The sequence below is a fragment of the Mus caroli genome, chromosome 7 (genome assembly GCF_900094665.2).
Source record: "Mus caroli chromosome 7, CAROLI_EIJ_v1.1, whole genome shotgun sequence".
In the NCBI taxonomy this organism is placed as follows: Eukaryota; Metazoa; Chordata; class Mammalia; order Rodentia; family Muridae; genus Mus; species Mus caroli.
The window spans coordinates 25,649,072-25,670,739 of NC_034576.1; the positions used below are offsets into that span (position 1 = coordinate 25,649,072).

The window sequence follows — 21,668 nt, forward strand, 5'->3', positions numbered from 1 at the left end:
CCTTCCCTTCCCTTCCCTTCCCTTCCCTTCCCTTCCTTCCTTTTATCCTTCCTTCCTTCCTTTTATCCTTCCTTCCTGCCTGCCTGCCTGCCTTCCTTCCTTCCTTCCTTCCTTCCTTCCTTCCTTCCTTCCTTCCTTCCTTCCTCCTTGTGCATGTGATGCTAGAACAGAACAAGAGATGTCTGCTTGCTCATCAAGCACTCTTCTACCTGAACTACATCCACAGACCCTTGCTCATTTCCTTAGGTATATGAGGATAACTCATTTTTTTTTCATATTATAAATAATGAATAATGTTTACTATCTTTTCATGAGGGTGAATAAATGTGTGTGCTCAGGTATGCCTGGGGACCAGAAGACAGCGTCAGGTGTCATTCTGCAGGAACCAGTTCATTTTATTTTGCATGCAGACTGTGTTGTTCTAGCACCATTTGTTGAAAGGACACTCCTTCATGTANATTCCCACTGCTTACAGATAAGTCTATTCCCTTTAGATTGCAGATGTGCTCAGTGGATATAGGTTAAGAATTTTCATACTTTCTGGATAATTATATTATTTCTGCATCTGATATCTGCTGGGGGTCCTCCTTTCTGTGTTTTTGTCTTAGAGCTAAAATCTTTGGATGTCCTAGTTATGTTAAGCCTTCCTTTGGATGGCTTTGTCATATCAGATTTTTTTGTTTTTTCAGTACTGTAGACTGAATCTAGTTCAGTGCATACATTACACAAGTACTCTACCATTGATCCATAAATCAGCCGCCTTTTTATGTTTTGTTTTTATATACTTCAAAGATATCTTATTTACTTATTTGCTTATCATGTGTATGAGAGTTTTGTCAGTGAAGCACAGGCATAGCTGCTACTCAGGGAAGAAGGTATCACCTGCCTGCCATTGAACTGGAGTCATAGGCGGTTGTGAGTTATCTCATATAGATGCTGGTAACTAAACTCAGGTCCTCTGCATGATCTCCAGGTACTCTTAACACCTGAGCTACACCTCACTATCATTGTAAGTTACCATATGGGTGCTGGAATATGAACCCAGGTTTTCTGGAAGAGCAGGCAGTACTTCTAACAGCTTTTTTTGAGACAGAGTCTCACTAAGTTGTCTGTGCTTGCCTTGACTTCACTATGTTTGTAGGCAGACCCTGAAATTTTAATCCTCCTGCTTCTTCCTCTGAAGTAGCTGAGATTCCAGGCTTGTGGCAGCTATCTGTTTATATGTTATAGCTGTCTTATGACATTGTGTTGTGTACCATAATACTGTTATCATAATGGCATGGTAATACTTATTTACTTATATACTAGCATCTACATACTGGCATTCCACCTAGTATCACCAGAATTAGTGAAAGCAGTAGTTCTTTTAACATTTATTTGTGTGTTTGTGTGTACTTGAGTGTATGTAGGTGTACAACATGTGTACCATGCCTGTAAAGTCCATAAGAGGGTGTCAGATCCCATGGAGCTAACAATACAAACAGCTATGATCCCATCAGTATGGGCACTGGAAACTAAACCTGGGTTTTCTGCAAGAGCATCAAAGGGGCTTAACTGATGAGCTATCACTCCAGCCGCATCAATAACTCTTTAGAATAGTAAATCTCACTTTGCTTTCTAAGTTTTGTTGCAGTGGTTCTCAACTTGTGGGTTACAGCCCTTGTGGGAGGGGGGTGAATCACTGTTTCAAAGGGATCACCTAAAACCATAGGAAAACACAGATATTTACATCATTATCCATAAGGTAGCAAAACTACAGTTATGAGGAAGCAGCAAAAGTAATTTTCTGGTTAGAGGTTACTAAAATATGAGGAACTGCATTAAAGGGTTATAGCATTAGGAATGTTGAGAACCACTATGTTAGTGTTTTAATGACCCTTTAATGGGATGAGACCTAATATGAACCCATATGGAAAAAGCCCCTGCCCTTATTTATCACCCACAATGAACAGTGTGCTACCTGGTTCTTGAGATAAGATTTCTCAGTGAAACTAGAACTCAAGAAATTTGACTAGAGAAGCTGTCCATCAGGCCACAGGGATTCTTTTCTGCCTTCCAAGTGCTAGGATTACAGGATTTTCCTATCATACCCTGCATCTTTTTTTATTTCTTTACATATACTAGTTCCCAAAAGCAGGTTTGCCTACTTGCATGGATCCTAGTCGTCCTCACATATACATTCCCTCTCTCCTAGATCCTTCCCTTCTTTGTTTCCCTTAAAAAATACAGCATATGAAACTACAATAAGACTAGGCACAAATTCTCATCAAGGCTGGATGAGGCAACCCAATAGGAGAAAAAGGGTTAAATCTAGATAAGAGAGTCAGTGACAGCTCCCCCTCCCATTGTTAGAGGTCCCACAAAAACACCAAACTGTACAACCATAACACTTATTCAGAGGACCTAGTGCAGACCTATGCAGGCTCCATGATTGTCTCTTCAGTTTCTTTGAGTCTCTATGAGCCCTGTTTAGTTGATTGTGTGGGTTGTGTTTTCATGGTGTCCTTGACCCCTCTGGCTTCTGAAATTCTTCTTCTGTCTCTTATGGGGGGTGGGGAGTTCCTGGCTTCACCTATTTTTGGCTGTGGTCTCTGCATCTGCTTCTCTCGCTTGCTCAATGATATCTCTGATGACAGGTACCAATCTATGAGCATAGCAGAAAAATCATTAGGAATAATTTTATTGACTTTTGTTCTTTGGACAGTTGTGATTGCTTCAATCATAGGTCTCTGGGCTGCCTAGCCAGTGGTTCCTGGCCATTCATGTAGTGCCATTTGTGGGCTCACTCTCATGTTATGGGGTTCAAGTTGGACCAGTCACTGGTTGTCCACTCCCAAAAGTTCTACATCCCCATTGTTCTAGCATATCTTGCAGGCCAGACATATAGTAGGTTAAAGGTTTTGTGGCTGCACACCCTGCTTGTTACATAAATGCTGAGGACACAGCTTATGTTCCTACACTTGTGCAGCAAACACTTTATGAGATCAAACATTCTCCTTTGACCTCTGTTTAATTTTAATTAATTATATAACTCAGCTGCTTTGCCTGATTTTCCCACAGATCCTGTCTGTTTTTTAATCCTGATACTCATCTCTCTGAAGACGAGTCTATCTTCCTTAAGACACAATGGCATCTTTCTTTTCTGATTTTGGCCTTATGTGGTACTTGGAAGAGCTAAACAGGAAGGAATTTGTAAAGTTTAAGGAGTTCCTCAAACAGGAGATTTTGCAGTTGGGCCTGAAACAGATTTCTTGGACAGAAGTGAAGAAGGCATCTCGGCAAGACCTTGCCAGTTTACTGTTGAAACATTATGAAGAGAAGCCAGCCTGGGATATGACCTTCAGATTTTTCCAGAAGATCAATAGGAAGGATCTCATAGAGAGAGCAAAAAGAGAGATTGATGGTGAGTTGATGAAAACTTCTTTATACTGAGTGAGGATCATGTCTTATTTTTGATAACTTTTTCATGCCCATTTACCATAGGGCCAGCAGGTGGAATGGAATGTTCTTCTCCTTGAGGAAGGAGGCAGCTTAATGTTGACACATTAGGTCTAGTCTGTGTATCAAATGTATGAGGGTAGCATGCCCTAACCTATTCGGTTAAACTTCCACCCAGGACATTAATAATGTTCCCCTGAATCTAAACTGGAGCCTTAATTCTATAGTGAAATGGATTTAGGTTATCGACAACAGAAAAACACCTGTAATAGATCATATTCGTGGGGTCTAGGAAAGTGACTAAGTCTGTAAGGTGCTTGCTGTATAAACATGAAAAACTGACCTTAGATCTCAGCAACCACGCACAAGGAAAGCATGGTAGCAAGTTGGTGAGTCAGATTGGCAGTTTCTAAGCCAGCTAAAAATAATTGTCTCAAAAATGAGATGGAGGACCTGAAGAGATGATTCAGTGGTGAAGAACACCTGCTCTTACAGAGGACCTTGACTCTGTTTCCAGAACCTACTTGATGGTTCACAGCAATCTGTAACTCTACTTTCAGGGGATCCAATGACACCTTCTATCCTCTAAGGGTATTGCACACATCTAGTGCACATACATGCATGAAAACAAAAGCATTCATTCACCCAAATTAAAAACAAATCTTTTCTTTTTTTTCTTAAGTGGTAAGCAGTTGAAGATGTCCAATATCAACCTCTGATCTCCACATGCATATGTATTATACCTCCCTCTCCCTCCCACATATGTATCATATATGCTTTTGAAACATCTATGTCATATAGTGTGGAACAAAATTTCTCAATTTATTTGTGTCTGTGTCTGTTTTGATCTTTAGCAAGCAAAAACTTATAAGAGAGAAGCTATGTTTCATAAACATCATGACCTTACAAGTCACACTTATATTCACCATGGTATAAGATATCATGAATGCTTTTAGGTTTAACTCATTTCTTTGTCTTTGATGTTCTAGTGTTGTATTATGATAACCTTAGAGGTTTGGTTTTTTTCTAAGCTCATTCTGCTTAGGATCCACTGATAATCTTAGATCTGTGGCTATAAAATATTCTTTACTCCAGCCTTTATATGTTTAAAAGTTGTCTTTGTGCTGTTCTTTTCCCCCTACTTTTTAAGAAATTCACTTTCCATCTCAATATCAGGCCTCCTCTTCCCAATAACCCCTCACACAAATCCTCCACCCATCCCCCTCTTCTTTTTCTCTGAGAAGAAGGAGACCCCTGTGTATTGCCCCTACCCCATGCTGGTACATTAACTCACTGCTTGTCTAGGCACATAATCTCTTATTGAGACTAGACATAGCAGTCCAGTTAAGGGATCCATAGACAGGCAACACATTCAGGAAGAGCAGTTACTCCAGTTTTTGGGGGTCCCACATGAAGATCAAGCTGTACATCTGCTACATACATGCTGTGGGCAGGGGAAGCTAGGTCCAGTCCATGCTTGCTCTTTATCTGGTAGTTCAGTCTTTGGAAGTACCCAAGGGCCCAGATTAGTTGAGTCTTTTGGTCCTCCTGTGGAGACCCTGCACTCTTCAGTTCTTTTAATCCTTCCCCCAACTCTTCTACAAGACGCCCAAGCTCAATTTAATATTAGGCTGTGGATCTCTGGATCTCTTTCCATTGGCTGGTGGGTGGAACCTCTCAGAGAATGGTTATGCTAGGCTCCTGTCTGCAAACAGAATGGAATATCATTAATAGTGTCAGGGTTTGGTTCTTGATGATGGGATGTGTCTCAATTTGGGGCTGTCATTTCTTGGCCATTGCCTCAGTTTCTGCTCTATCGTTTTCTCTGAACATCTTGTAGGTAGGCAGGGCACATTTTGGGTTGACAGTTTTGTGGGTAGGTTGCTGTCCTTATCCCTCCACTGTGAGTCCTGCCTGGCTTCAGGAAGTGAAGTAATCCAGCTTGATGGCAAATGTCCCTGAAGCATCTTACTAGCCCCTATCTGTTGATTCTTAAATTAAGACCTTTTGTGTAAACAGTTTGCTTTGCTTTCCTTAGTTTCTACTGATTGCCCAACCTGCCTTTTAGTTTTATTAAGTGCCTTTTAAAAATTGTTATACTTGGCATACAAAGTGTTTCAGTGTGTGTGTGTGTGTGTGTGTGTGTGTGTGTGTGTGTGTATCCTTGTGCTTTGCTCATGGTATTTGCCCACTGTGACTCTCCCTTCTCTCTTCCCCACTAGTTCCCTCTGGCCCTTTAAACCATACCCTTTTTGCTTCCTTGACATATATATATGTGTATGTTAAAAAAAAATTTAAGATACCTTCTCAAAAATTTCCCATGTGCATACACATGTGTTGGATTATGTGTGTGAGTGCAGTGTCTACAGAAGCTAGGCCCTCTCATCCTGTGTCAGAGACTGTAGTGAACCATCTGATTGATGTGTGTGATGCAAATCATTCTCAAGACATTTTTCAGAGTAGCCAGTGTCCTTAACTACTAATGCATCTCTCAAGCCCCATTATTCTATACTTTTAATGTCAGTGTGACACTACCTGTTTTCATTATGTAGTCAATCTTCTGTTGATAGTAATAACATCTGATGTTTGAGTTTAGAGAGCCATGCATTCTGTCACACCTGGTTGGTATTTCTACCATCCCAGTAGTGCAGCTTCACACAGCACAGGGTACCATATGGTCCAGAGTATTATCTAGGAAAGCCATGCTTTTAGTTTTGAATGAGTACATTAAGTACATTACAAGTCAAATTAAATAATAAATAGGAAATGATAGAGATAAACAGTAGGTAGGTTGATAGGTATGTAGGTAGATAGATGGATGGATAGACAGACTGACTGATAGATAGCAAAACATCATCACACTGGGTCCTTAAACCATCCAATACAAATTGACTGGGTAAGCCTCTTTAAGGCAGCCAACTGAAGTCCCAAGCAGAGCAGAGAGTATCCTCTCAAGTGATATTCCCGATTGAAAAAGCATACAATGTTAGTAGGGTTACATCAGCAAATTGGGCTCTTATAACATCATCAAATTGTACTTTCACAGCATCCAGCAGAAACCAGACTGGGAAATTGGAGTCAGTTGGAGCTCCCAGTTGAGCTGTTTTTCCATGGTTTAGGTTCCCTTGGTTCTACTTCAGGCTTCTTTTCCCATTGAAGGCACTTTTATATCATGGGGAAAACAGTCATAAAATATGTTTGAAATGATTCATATTTTAGCTGTCCTAAAGGGCATGGTATTTTTATTCTTCATCTCTTTTATTCTCTTCACTTTTGCAGAGTTAGGGGTCAGCCCATTCCTAGAAAAGAACCCAAGAAACCAATACACTTAGACATGGATGGGTCTGAAATGAGGAAGAGGGACAATCTGACTTCAAGTGACAACTTTTGAAAGAGCATGTGACAGTTTAACAGTATAACATTCATGACACACAAAGAAATGCAACTGTGCTCCAGGGCCAGTGAAAATCTTCTCATATTAAACTAGCATTGTTCTGGGCCAACAGATTACAAACTCATAAAAATGTACACATCCTAAGAGGACAGAAGAAATGACTCAGTCGCTAGGGGCATGTTTCACTCTTGCATAGGACCTGAGTTTTGCTCCCAGCACCCATGTGGAGCTACTCATGGACAGTGGTAAATCCAGGTGGGGATAGGGATGAGATTTAGCATATCTGCCCTCTATGGGAACCCAATAACACACAAAAAATAATTTTTTAAATGAGCCATTCTCATAATTAAAGTGTTATCATCAGATATGGGGGAATGATCAGCTTTGATATATTGTGCATTTATTTCCCTTGTGCTCACTGACTCAGGATGCCCAAAGTTATATCGAGCTCATATGAAGACCAAGCTGACCCATGACAGTTCCAGAGCATTCACTATTAGTATTCAGAATTTTTTAAAGGAGAAACTTACTGAGGACGACTATGATTGTATCGAGAACCTTTTCCAATCAAAGGGAACTGAATCAAAGCCACAGGTGGTGTTCCTGAGTGGTGTTGCTGGAGTTGGCAAGACACTGATGTTGAAGAGGTTAATGCTGACCTGGATAGAAAGCCCAGTGTTTCTGCACAAATTCTCCTACATCTTCTACTTCTGCTGTCAAGAAGTGAAGCAGTTGAAGACAGCTAGCCTGGCTGAATTGATCTCCAGAGAATGGCCTGGCCCCTCAGCTCCCATAGAGGAGATACTAGCCAAACCTGAGAAACTCTTATTTCTCATCGACAGCTTAGAAGGGATGGAGTGTGATTTGTTCAAATGGGAATTGGAGCTATGTGATAACTGTACAGAGAAGCAGCCAGTGAATGTACTGCTGAGCAGTTTGCTCAGGAGGAAAATGCTCCCTGAATCCTCTCTCCTCATCTCTGCTACCCCAGAGAGTTTTGAAAAAATGGAGAACAGGATTGAATACACACATCTGAAAGTAATAAAGGGACTTAAGGAGAGAAATATTAAGATGAGTTTCCACAGATTATTCCAAGATAGGAACAGAGCCCATGAAGCCTTCAGTCTGGTGAGAGAATATGAGCACCTGTTCACTGTATGTCAGGTCCCTGTGCTCTGCTGGATGGTGGCTACTTGTCTAAAAGAAGAGACAGAGAAGGGAAGAGACCCAGTCTCCATTTGCCGTTGTACTACCTCCCTGTATACCACTCACATCTTCAATTTGTTCATTCCCCAAAATGCTCATTCTCCAAGTAAGAAAAGCCAAGACCAGCTGCAGGGCTTATGTTCTCTGGCCGCCGAGGGCATGTGGACTGACACATTTGTGTTTAATGAGGATGCTCTCAGGAGAAATGGGATCATGGACTCTGACATCCCCATACTACTGGACATTGGAATGCTTATAAATATCAGGGAATCTGAAAAATCTTACATATTTCCCCATCCATCTGTTCAGGAGGTCTGTGCAGCCATCTTTTATCTGCTAAAGAGCCACGTGGACCACCCTAGCCAGGATATTCAAAGTATAGAGAAACTCATGTTTACATTTCTAAAGAAAGTCAAAGTACAGTGGATTTTTTGGGGCTGTTTCATCTTTGGCCTTTTACATGAATCAGAACAAAAAAAGCTAGAGGCATTTTTTGGCCACCAGTTGTCCCAGGAAATAAAGCATCAGTTGTATCAGTGCCTGGAAGCTATAAGTGGCAATGAAGAGCTTCAAGAACAGATAGATGGCATGAAGCTGTTTTACTGTCTGTTTGAGATGGACGACGAAGACTTCTTAGTACAAGCTATGAACCGTATGGAACAGATTAACTTTGTGGCTAAGCATTATTCTGATGTTATTGTTGCTGCCCACTGCTTACAACACTGTTCTACACTGAAGAAACTATCCTTTTCAACCCAGAATGTCCTGAGTGGAGCTCAAGAACACAGCTATACGTGAGTCCATTCATTATCTTTCTTTTCAGTCCCATTTTCATAATCTGTACTGATGTATTGATGGAATATTGACAGATTCAAAATAACCCTTACTGGATGTTCAATAGTGTGTTGTAAGCCTAGAAACTACATACACACAAACCACAAAAGCAAACTCAACAGATTGTGTGCATATATGTATATGTAATAAGTATAGGCATGTGTGTGATACATATGTGTGCATACATCCTCTCTCTCTCTCTCTCTCTCTCTCTCTCTCTCTCTCTCTCTCTCTTCCTCCCTCTCCCTCTCCCTCTCCCTCCCCCCCCTCTCTCTCTCTCTGTGTATGACAAAAAAGATGGCAGCTTGAGAGTTGGTGGTGCACATTAGGGACAGGAGAGAAAAAGTGATGGGATACTATTTAAATTATATGATTTAAAAAATAAATTTTAAAAGAATATAGAACTTTTAAGGGAAAAAAATAAGAAATTCACCTGTTTTATAACAACTTCCGTTTTGTAAGACTTATTTCTAACTTATCTGCATGTGGCTACATGTTAGTGTGCACATGTGTGGAGGTGGCCTCAGTGGCCTGAAGAAGTCATCAGATTCCCCTGGAGCTATAGTGAAATGACAGATGTGGGTGTTGGGATCCAAATTCTTATTATCTGCAGAAAAGCAAGCACTCTTAAAGACTGAACTGTCTCCAGTCAGCTCCATTTTGAGTCCCAGATGGACTCCTTTAAACTTTTGAACTTATTAATAATTTTTGTTAATTGTTTTGTGACAGGAGTCTCACTATGTAGCTGTGGCAAGCTTGGAACTCAGATATTCATGTGACAGTCTCCAGAGTACTGGAATTAAAGGAACTTGCAGCCAGGCCTGACTATTTTTGTTAATTGTTAGTTGTGCATATTTATGAATTCACAGTGATACATCAGTTCATATATACAGGGATCCAGTAAGTAACCCAGTACTCAAGAGTATTGCCTGGTATAACGTACAGGTCCTGGATTTGTTCCCCAGACTCCTATACAACTGAGTATAGGGGTACATGCTTGTAATCCAAGCATTATTGCAGGCCTAGAGTGGATAAGACAGTGTATGTAAGGAAAACAACATATTAATCACACTTAGTATGAGGTATGAGGGTGTCATACTTGTAACCCCAGCACCCAGGAAACTGAGGCAAGAGGTTTTCTCAGCATTTTAAAGTAGCTTGGGCTACTTACAATGTGGGTTCTAGATCAATCTTGTCTAAAGTGTGAAATTCTGTCAAAAACAAGCAAGCAAGCAAACAAACAATAAACTAAAAACTCAAACCCAAAATAACCAAATTAAACAACAAAAAATACATGTGTATAATTTCTGTCTCTTGACTCTATTTTGTCCATCCTGAGAACAGAATCCAGGGCATCATATATACTAGGCTGGCATGTTACCAGGAATAGCAGCCCCAGCTTATATTTTTGAGACATGGTTTAGCCTTCTATTCATTGTGTCATCAAGGCTGGCCTTGAATTTCTGATCTTTCTACATCAATAAAATAAGTTAGCTTCATTCCTTAGGAGCCTTGGAGTTTATCCCTGGGACTCATTTCACACTTGAAAACTTATTAAGGTGAGCTGGCAAAATGACTCAGCAGATAACAGGGACCTTCCCTCAAATGTGATGACCTAGATTCAATCCCTTCAACCACATAGGGAAACTGATTCCATTTCCTGCAAGTTGTCCTTTGACTTCCATACACATAATGTGACACACACACACACACACACACACACACACACACACACACACTGCACACACCAAAATATTACAAGGCGAATTTGATTATCCTGTTAGAGGTAAGAAAAGTAGATGTAGAAGTCACCAATATTATCCAAGATTATAAGCTGGGTAAGTAGTGGCATCTGAAGTTTGAGCCAGAAGGTTCTTGCTGTAAGTTTTGACTCAGTGGCTATGGCCCCCTTCCTCATTTTTTTCATTCTAAAACTACCAAGGTTACCTACAAAGCAGGTTTTCTCAACTTCAACACTGCCAAGCCATCTGGGTTATCTTACCCTGTTGTGGGAATGGGGAGGGTAGGTGAAAGCCCCAGACGAGTCTGGTCCCTAATGTGTAGGATTCTCAGAATCCTCTGGCCCTTTCCAGTAGACATTAATTGAATCTCTACACTCAAGCTGTAACATCCAGAATCCCACTACCTTGCCATGTGTCTAAGAACTGCAAATATGAAATGACCTCACCTGGCTACCCTTACTCAGTATAGGAGTCAGTTTACTACATTTGTGTGCTATGAATGGCTTGACTGAACATTTTGTAAATGAGTAGAATTTGAAAGTATTGGCAGGTATTATCATCTATGTATTTTTATTTTATAAATGTTTTTTGCCTTCTTGTGTGCATGTTCATGGTGTCCATGCAATGTCCATGGTGGACAGAAGACTGTGTCAGGAAACCCTAGAATTGGAATTATGGATAAGTGTGAGCCACCATGTTGGTGCTAAAAACTGAACTCGGGTCATCTGGGAGAAAAGCCAAATGCTCTTAACCACTGAGCCATGTCTCCAGCTCCGTGACTTAACTTACTAACTGTGGAATGTATTCCTTTCTCTCCTGTTACAGGGAAAGGCTTCTCACTGCTTGGAATCATATTTGCTCTGTGTTCAAAAGCAGTAAGGACATTCAGGAACTCCGAATGAAAGACACTAATCTCAGTGAATCAGCCTTTTCAGTCTTGTATAATAATTTGAAGTACTACAACTACACCTACACCCTTAAAGCTCTTGTGTAAGTCTATTTGATTTAGGCATACAACAGAAGTAACAAACTAGCCTTTCCACCATCTCTTAGCTAACAGCATAAATGAAGGCTTGTGCAGTCTAAAGAAGAATCTTACTATCTTCTGACATCTAATGTCTGTTGCTGACTATTCTTTCTTGAGGGGTGTTCCATGAATTATAAGATGATTGATGATGATGATGATGGGGGGGAGAGTTTGTGTTGGGGGGTGGGGGATTTCTGCTAGTAGCTTCCTGGTGTAATAGCAAGCCTTGTCTTCACATGTTTCCACACAAGTTCCACATGTAAGAGAAAAATCACCCAGTTTGAGAGCCAGTGAGCTGTTTACAAAATTAGAGTTATATGGTTATTGTGGAATATAGGATCTTGCCAACGATAACAGCTCAGGCTGGGTGGAAACCAATGGATACCACTCTTTGTTTTGCAGGGCAAATAATGTGTTCTTCGTATGTGAAAAGTACCTGTTCTTTGAGTTGATTCTGAACTGCAATGTACAGCACTTGAACCTCAGCCTCACATTCCTGTCCCACAATGATGTGAAACTGTTGTGTGATGTCTTGAACCAGGCAAAGTGCAACATAGAGGAACTTGTGTAAGTCTTTGTGTTTTAACACTCTCACTGGCTCTCCTCAAAGGAGGCGTGCATACTAATTTTGATCCACTTGACCTAAGAAATGGTAGAAAAAAAAATGTTTACCAAATTCAGAATTTCAGCTTCTGGGCCATCACTATGGAAGTCAAGGTAGCAAAACCTGGATGCATAGTCAGTCACATGCACTGTCAAGAGCAAAGAGCAGTGGATTAATGCACACATGTTAGTGCACAACTAACTTTCTTCACACTTATACAGGTCAGGATCCTGTTTCTTGACCTGTATAAATGCCCCCAACAGTGCCCTGTGCCCCCAACAGTGGTGGAGTCTTACTACCTCAGTTAACTTCATTTAAGACATTGTCCATAAACATGCCTACAGGCCATTCTTATCTTGAGAACCCCTCTTTGAGACTCCCTTTCTAGATAGCTCTAGTTTGTATCAAGGTGACAAAACCATAACAGGACTACAGTTTTTAATTTGTGTACTTGTATCCTATTTTTCTATTGTTCATGTGTAGACTTCCTCACTATAAAACCTGATCTCAGCTAGTCAACGAGATGGATCAGTGGATTAAAGCACTTGCTGCCAACCCCACAACCTGAGTTCTATCCCCAGGACCCACATGGAGAAAGGAAAGGACCAACTTCCACAAGTTGTTCTCTTTTGTTCCACATTCTCCACATTGTCCTTTCCATGCTATAGTATATGTAATAGTTCAAGCATACAAAATGTAAATAAATAAATGGATGAAATTGATAATACTTTAAAACACTAGGTTGTTATGAGCTATTGTTGCTCTTCCAGAGGTCCAGAGTTCAATATTCATCCCCAACATGGTGGTTCACAACCCTCTGTAACTCTAGTTCCACAGGATCTTATAACTTCTTGCATGTGCAGGCACTAGGTATGCATGTAGTACACAGACACATGCAGGCAAAATACTCACACATGAAATAAAAAAATGAGTAAGTCTAATGTATATTTTTATTAATTTGAACTGATTATGGAATGTGAAAGTTAATTTCTAGATGGGTAGATCCACTTTGGAAACCATTACTTTGCTTCAGATTCATGACTGCCAGTGTAACTTAGAACTCAGAACTCTAACAGCTGAGTGTACTTTCTGTGGCTCCATGAAAGATGGAGGCTTACCTGAACCATTCACGGCAGGTGTTCATACCAGAAAGTTGCAATTCTGACTGATATAGTAAGTTAGGTGAAAATCCTGTGGCTATTGATCATATCTAGATGAATCTCAGATATTGTTGGTGGCAAGAATTTGATTCAAAAGGATGTCATGTGGCTCACATATAAAGTTTAAAATGGAAAGGACTGTGGTATTAGAGGCCAGGAGAGTGGTTCCTGGTTGCAGCTAGTGACAGAAAATGGGGTGGGAATGAATATGGAGGACTACAGTTCTTAATATATGCACTTTATCTGATTTTTCTGCCCTGGGTACTGTTAATCTTATAATATACTGTTAATCTCTGATAACCGTGCATCGATTTTGAATGATTGAGTTTATTGAATGATATAGCAAGAAAAACTAATAACTAAATTACTAAAATAAATAGCAAGTAGCAGAAAGATACTACAGATAGCTAGCAGATTATCCTCAGTTCTGACACATCATCAGAGGAGACTAGGATAGCCCAATGAGAGAGAAAACTAAAGATGACATCATATAAGAACCTACACACATCCAGAAGAAATTGACTGAAGAAACATCTCTGAAGCAATCAGAGGGCAATCCTAATCTCATGTCCTGGGAGGAGGAACAAGGTGTCCATTTCAGATGCCAAAGTTAAAGAAGAAACAATAGCAGATGGATAATGGCTGCAATAACATGAGCAAGACAGGTGCCTTGGCTCATCCATCCTAAAAGACTGTAGAGGTCTTGACACAGCCCTGCTGGAGGTCCAGGCAGAACAGAGATTTCTTTCCACTCATGTGTTCCCTCCAGACTTCACTTTTATGATGTATGCCATTATTATAGTCTTTTTTTTGGGGGGGGGGTGATTTTTTGAGACAGGGTTTCTCTGTATAGCCCTGGCTGTAGTGGAACTCACTTTGTAAACCAGGCTGGCCTTGAACTCAGAAATCCACCTGCCTCTGCCTCCCGAGTGCTGGGATTAAAGGCATGTGCCACCATGCTTGGCTACAGGTTTTTGTTTGTTTATTTGGTATTATAGTCTTATGTTGTGGCATAAACAACAGTATCTTTGGTTGGTACTGGCTTACCTTCCAGCCATTCTCAGGAACAGAGTTTTCACTCTTGTTTGTGGCTACTCACCTCACTTCTTATTGCCGATCAAGAGGGTCCAGCGCATATATAGACAAAGAGTCTTAGAGGGCATTTACAATATACATGCTTCAGTCTGGGACAGAAAAGCCCTCCTGGCTCTTGGCATTCAATTTCAGCAAGCTTAAACAGCACATCACAATGTATAAATATAGCTTATGTTACATCTGGTTACTCAAGGGCATCACACACACACACACACACACACACACACACACCAATAAATACATGTACATTTTAAACTGATCTGAAAACATTGCTCAGAGGGTTATAAGTACCTGCTTTCATGTAGTGAATCTAGCTTTAAGTTCTGTCTCAGCACTTACACTGTACCACTTATACAGCTTACAACTACCTATAACTCTAGTTCTAGGGGATATGGCAGCCACTTGCTGTCCTCTATAGACAAAAGGCACATATGTCATATACATATATACACACAGACATATTCTCATACAAATATTTTTAAAAAAATAAATGACAACGTCAAGTTCTGAGAAGTACCACACCTTCATGGGGAAAGCAAAATAAAATGTTGTAAAGACAGAGAAGCATATGATGTTATCATTTTCCTGCAGGGTAGCAGGTTGTAGCATTTCATCTGATGACTGCAAGGTGTTTGCATCTGTCCTGATCAGCAGCAAGACCTTGAAGCATCTTAATTTGGCATCCAACACCTTGGACAAAGGAATAGCCTCACTGTGCAAGTCTTTGTGCCACCCAGACTGCATTCTCGAGCACTTAGTGTAAGTAGCCTTAGGAGGTGGGGTACACTGTAGAGACTGTGGAAATAGTATAAACATGGACTCTGATTACTAAAATCTCCCTATTGTGTGTCTGGGGAAATGGCTCAGGGGGTGGAAGTACTTTCTGTGCTGATATCAGCAGTAAATGATGTCTGCAATCCCAGAGCTGAGAAATAAAATGGGTGGGTCCTAGAACTCAAGGATTAGTCTTCTTGGTGAGTCCCAGTCTTAAAACAAGGCAGAGAGCAATTGAGGAAGACACCAGCATCAGCATCAGCCTCCACACACAGGACCACACATGCAGCATACACATCCTTAGATTTTCAAGGCAACATGGAAAAATAGGAGTTAGAAAAAAGACTAGCACCTAATCTCAGCAGACTGATTTATTCCAAAACATAAAAGGACAGAACATTTCCTGTGGGAAAGTGGTGTCTGTGTGGAGGAAAGCTGGCTGTGAATAGGGGTAAGGTGATGGTGTTGTTTGCATTCATAAGGGGCTAGTACCCAGCCTCTCTTTCCTTGGCATTAGAATGCAACAAAAGGGTACTTTGGTGGGCCTGCATTTCTTCTTTCCTTGAATTGTCATAGATTTCTGTGTTTACCTGCTATTAGAGCAAAATAGTCTCTAGGAATCCTGTCCATGGACCGCAACATTCTGTGACACCACACAGACAACGTAACTAGTTTTAATATCTTCCCATTGATATAGTCCCATAGCATAAGTTTCAAAGCACAACTCTGAGAAACATATATAAGTTACTGTGTGTAAATGTTATATTTTTCCCTCTTCATACACCCCTTTTACCCCTACAGTTTGGCCAACTGCTCCCTCAGTGAGCAATGCTGGGACTACCTTTCAGATGTTCTTAGGCGGAACAAAACCTTGAGCCACCTAGACATCAGCTCCAATGACCTGAAGGATGAAGGGCTGAAGGTTCTCTGTGGGGCTCTCACTCTCCCAGACAGTGTCCTGAAGTCACTAAGGTAGGTGTCTTTGAGACTGGCTTTGGAGGCCCTCTTAAGGAATGTATATGCCTGAGAAGATAGAGGGTATAGTCACTCACCTCAGGTTCCTGAAGACTCTTTCCTGAGGACAGATATCTGCCTTGACCTCTGTATCATACATGGCTTTGATATGTGGTAGGCACCCACTTGGATTATAGACACAAAGAACTAAAATAAAGAAAGGAATTATAGCTTGAGTCTAAGAGATGACTAAAATGTTTGGAGTGGGTACTAGAAGATGAATAGGTATCATCAGATGAAAAATTGTACCCCAAATTCTAGATAGAAGAGTCTTTAGTGATGTTTTGTAATCAATGTGACTTTGAAATATCTTACAGAAGCAACTTAAGGGAGTCAAGATTCATTTAGTCATTTTATGGAATTGTCTAATCTCTACTGGTAGAAAAAATAAAGCATGATACAGTGGCCTCATGGTAGTAGGAGTGTGTATAAAATTTCTTCACATCTTTGTGGATCTGGAAGCTTAGTATGGAACCAAAATCATGTTTGGCCTAGGATACAACCTTCAAGCCCACAAGCAGTGGTCCACAACTCACTGTTAGACTCTAATATTTCATAGGTCCTACTACTTACCAAATCAATTCCCCTATCTGGGGATTAAGTTTTTAAACACAGGAGCCTGTAGGAGACATGTCATGTCCAAAGAATGAGAAAGACTTGGAAGAGAGGACCCAAAAATGTATGTGTGAATTAGTTATTGTGTATAGACATTCTACCATAGAAAAATAAATAGCAGTGTAACAGTAATGAGAAGAGAAATGGCAGCAGTCTTGTTTTCTTTTTCTTTTTCTTTTTCTTTCTTTTCTTTTCCTTTTTTTTTTTTTTTTTTTTAAGACAGGGTTTCTCTGTAGCCCTGGTTGTCCTGGAGCTCACTCTGTAGAACAGGCTGGCCTGCCTCTGATTCCCAAGTGCTGGGATTAAAGGCATGTGCCACCACTGCCCAGCAGGGACTGGACTCTGCAATGGGCCTGGAATTGAACCTGGGCCTCCCAAATGGCAGGTGAGAATTCTACCACTGAACCACTTATGCCCTTTGTTTTCAAATTAAAGTCAAAAAGTATTTGAATAATTTAATGTGGCATTTGTTTTGATCATGCAAAGTAGATTAGTATTCCATGATCAAATAGCTTTTGGTGAGAAATCCAGATTGTGAGACTGGTAGAACACTGTTAATCTGTGTGAAATCTCAGAATCACATTTTCGTCTTCTTTCAAAAGGGGAAAAAGCACAAAATGAAAACACAAAGTAGAATCTATTTTTCCCTCCATCAATGTCTGAGTATTTTAGAATCTAAAACCTACTAAAGGTATACTATAGGATATATTTTAAAAACATTGAAAGTACCAATGTTTTCCTACAACTAAAAGAATGAAGAAAAGGTAGTTTAAAAGTATAAAACACTTGAGGTCTTTAAAAATACTGCATTTTTTTTTAAAAAATATGTTGGGGGAGAGAAAATCAAGTTTTATCCAATTTTGTGACACTTAGTATATCATTCATACTCTTGGTAGGCACCATACTCTGTTTTATGGGCTTGGTTGGTTCGTTTGGCCAAACTGGGCTATAATGAGACCCTACCTCAAAAAAAAAAAAAAGATTAAAAAGAATAAAAATGATATGGCACTTTCAAAAACCCTAAAATACAAACATGTCAAGAATATGAAGTGAAAAACTACACTCAAAATATTTTCACATGTGAAATAGTTGTTTGAGAGCTGGAAAGATGGCTTATCAGTACATAGCTCTTGCTTCTATTGAATTGAATCTGTTTGGTTCCCAGCACTAAAGTCCAGAGATTCAATACTTTCTGTAACTCTAGCTCTGGGAAACCTGAGCAACTCCCTTGAACTTTGTACCTATGTGCATGTGGTAAACGTGTGAGATTCACACTGAAATTTCAGAAATCATCACAGAATGGGCTCATCAGAAATAAGCCCATCATACAATGCAAGTGGATCAAAGATAATAAAGAGAATGCTGTTTCAATAAGTGTTCCCAGTCAGCAACTTCTCTTATAGTTGCAAAGTCTGTGATGCCATGTAATCTTTCCTCCCTTAATATAAAGTGTGAATCTTGAAAGCTGTACAGTAGTCACTTCTATCCATACTGTCCAACTCCATTTTCTTATGAGTTTCCGATAATCAATCATTGCTCAAAAAGGTATTTTTTTGCTTCATTTTCTGTTTGTGTTCTTCTGAGTACATCATGTGTGCAATGTACCTGAGAAGGTTGCAAAAGAAAATCAGATCCCCTGTACCTGAAGTTATAGGTGGTTATGAGCAGTGCCATATGAGTTTTGGCTAACAAACCTGTCTTTTGCAGAAGTGTGCTCTTAACTTCTGAGCTACCTTTCAGCCCCCTATTTTAACTTTTACTACACTGTATTGCAGTTCATCTTCAAGGCTATTGCTAATATCTTAGTTTGCTTCGTGTACTCCCTTTTCATTGTCTATGAACCACTGAGAAGATTATGTTTTCTGAGAGGCTCAGTGCTGTCTGAAGTTTCAGGCATCAAAGTCTTGTGAAACACTTCCTCTTCAGATCCAGAAGTAACCACTGCATTGTGAATTTTCTCTTGAAGTTTGAGACATTGTCTCATCACCACTAGTGGTTGCCAGGACCTGGCTGAAGTCTTGAGGAACAACCAGAACCTGATCAGCCTACATGTTTCGAACAATAAACTAGAAGACACTGGTGTGAAGCTGCTGTGTGATGCCATAAAACATCCCAACTGCCACTTAGAGGATCTTGGGTAGGTGTGATCAATGTTACAGCTGTATCTTTGAGGGTGCCAAAAGGTGGGTGATTGATGTAGAAAAAGAAATTAAAACTCCATAGGAGGATGGAGAGATAGATGGCTCAGTAGTTAAAAGCACTGGCTGCTCTTACAGAGGAAAGAGGTTTATTTCCCAGTACATACAAGGTAGCTCACAACTGTCTCTGACTCAAGTTTCAGGAGACCTACTAGCTCATACAAAGAATTAATGTAGCCAAAATAATAAGATGAAAATAAAAAACAAATTAAATAAATAAATAAATAAATAACTTTATAGAGGCACCACAATAGCTAGCAGTGGTTGTATAAATAAGCCACTCTATAAGCTCAAGCCTAGAAGCAATGAGTCTTTTCAATTGGCCAGATAAGGGGATGATGCATGGATAGATGTCTAGATAGATGGATGAAGAGATGCATGGATATACAGGTGAATGCCAATTTGGTGAGAGAATGCATAGATGGGTGGATTACTGAGGGTTGCATGCAAGAAATAAATGTTTATTATGTGGATCAATGGATACATATTTATTGGATAAATGCATAGATGTTTGTATGTATGTATGTATTGGTTAGTGATTAAAGGTTGCAGGCATAGATATATGGTTGTATTAATGGATGGAAGCATGCATAGGTCAGATAGCTGTTATATGCATGGGTACATAGATAGTTAGATGGATACATGGATGCATGGCCACTGGAGATGACAGGAGTGACTAGACCACATCTCATTGACTTATTTCTGTGGGCTGATATGGCAACTGCTTTGGCTGCCATGACAAAAATAGACTGACTGGCTCATACAGTAGGGATTTATTGATAAACACAGTTGTAGATGCTATAAGTGAGATTATGCCACTAAAAAGGATGGCTCCTTTAGAGGACCATGGAAAGAAGTATGTTACGGGCTTTTTTTTTTTTTTTATCGACTTGAAAGTTGCTCACTTCTCCATGTGTCTTCACAGATATGCAAAACACCCTAGTTTCATTATCTTAGTTGCCTCTGTAAAGGCTCTGTCTCAAAATCTGGTCCCATAGGACACTGGGAGTTAGAACTTCAAGACATGGATTTTGATTGTATGTAGTCCAGTTAATGGCAGAATGAATCTCAATGGTTCAGATCAAAGGGTATCAAGGTGCTTGAAATGTAGGCTTAGAAATCACTATTACTTCACTGTAGTACTCAGTATGAGGTACAATTCCATCCTAGGTTCAAGGGCTGGGACAGCACACCATTAGTGAAACTATTAGTTCACCACCGACATGGATACTAAGAATGGGCAATTGTAGTCACATCTGCCAATCAAGGGTTAATTTGATGTCATGGACACTGGGCTTTTAAGAGCCTGTCTTCAAAGGTTATGGAGTGAGCTTAGCTTAAATTATTAAGTTACTTCTCAAACACAGGCCTTACCAAGTTGACATAGAAGTATTCTTTTTTTGTTGCAGGTTGGAAGCCTGTGAGCTAACTGGTGCCTGCTGTGAGGACCTTGCATCTACATTTACTCAGTGTAAGACTCTGTGGGCAATGAACCTACTAAAGAACGCCTTGGACTACAATGGGTTGGTTGTCCTGTGTGAAGCTTTGAAACAGCAAACAAGTGCCACATACGTACTTGGGTGAGCTGGCCTCTGATCTTCTTGGTAGGGATAAACTGAGATCTTAAATGTGCAGGTAATAATCAATTAATATAGAAATATGAGTTCAGTCCATAGAGGGCTTGACATACAAGTGTAGGAACCACAATTCCTGCAGAACCTACAGAAAACCTCAGAAACTTCATGAAAAATCCAGGCATGGGGTTTGCAATTATAACCTCAGTATTGGAAAGGTAAATACAGGAGTATCCTTAATGTTCACTGGGAATCCAATCGACTCAAATTGGTAAAATACCCTTTCTCAAAAATCAAGTATAATACCTGATGTTGACCTCTGACCGCTGCATGTTCACATACACACCCAAAATGCAAATAACTCAATAATAAGGTCATTGGTCACACTGATAGTTATCCTGCCATTGCTGTACCAGTACAGCATGAAACCCCACCTATTACTGAGAGACTATGTGCAGTTAATTGGTGTCTGGTGAGGGCATGCTATAATATATATATATATATATATATATATATACATATATATACATATATATGTGTATATATATATATATACACATATATATGTATATATATGTATATATATATATATTGATTCTGTCTCCTTTTAAAAATCACTTACTTTATATTATTTATTGGTTATTTTACTTATTTACATTTCAAATGTTATCCCCCTTCCTGATTTACCCCCCACAAACCCACTATCCTATCCTCCTTCCCCCTGCTTCTATGAGGGAGCTCCCCCATCCACCCACCCACACTAACTCACCACCCTAGAATTCTCCTACATTGGCATATCAAGTCTCCACAGGACCAAGGCCCTCACTCCCACTGATGCCAGATAAGGCAATCCTCTGTTACATAAGCAGCTGGAGCCATAGGTCCCTCCATGTGCACTTTTTGGTTGGTGGGATCCAGAGATTCTAGTTGGTTGATATTGTTCTTCCTTTGGGGTTGCAAAACCTTTCAGCTCTTTCAGTCCTTCCCCTAACT

The 21,668-nt window shown here is 40.1% G+C and overlaps 1 protein-coding gene across 3 annotated transcripts in view; it reads left to right on the forward strand.

Moving 5' to 3' along the window:
- Nlrp4 (NLR family pyrin domain containing 4) overlaps positions 1-21,668 on the forward strand; it is a 32,444-nt gene that overhangs the window by 6,613 nt on the left and 4,163 nt on the right. For 2 of the 3 annotated variants that reach the window (XM_021167562.1, XM_021167564.1), the window contains exons 3-10: positions 3,061-3,403; positions 7,260-8,832; positions 11,440-11,604; positions 12,044-12,208; positions 15,092-15,259; positions 16,076-16,246; positions 18,870-19,040; positions 20,511-20,681. In XM_021167562.1, the coding sequence (XP_021023221.1) occupies positions 3,127-3,403; positions 7,260-8,832; positions 11,440-11,604; positions 12,044-12,208; positions 15,092-15,259; positions 16,076-16,246; positions 18,870-19,040; positions 20,511-20,681 (2,861 nt within the window). In that variant the 5' untranslated portion in view covers positions 3,061-3,126. Of the gene's footprint in view, positions 1-3,035; positions 3,404-7,259; positions 8,833-11,439; positions 11,605-12,043; positions 12,209-15,091; positions 15,260-16,075; positions 16,247-18,869; positions 19,041-20,510; positions 20,682-21,668 lie in introns of those variants that run through there. The other variant, XM_021167563.1, reaches the window with a different exon arrangement.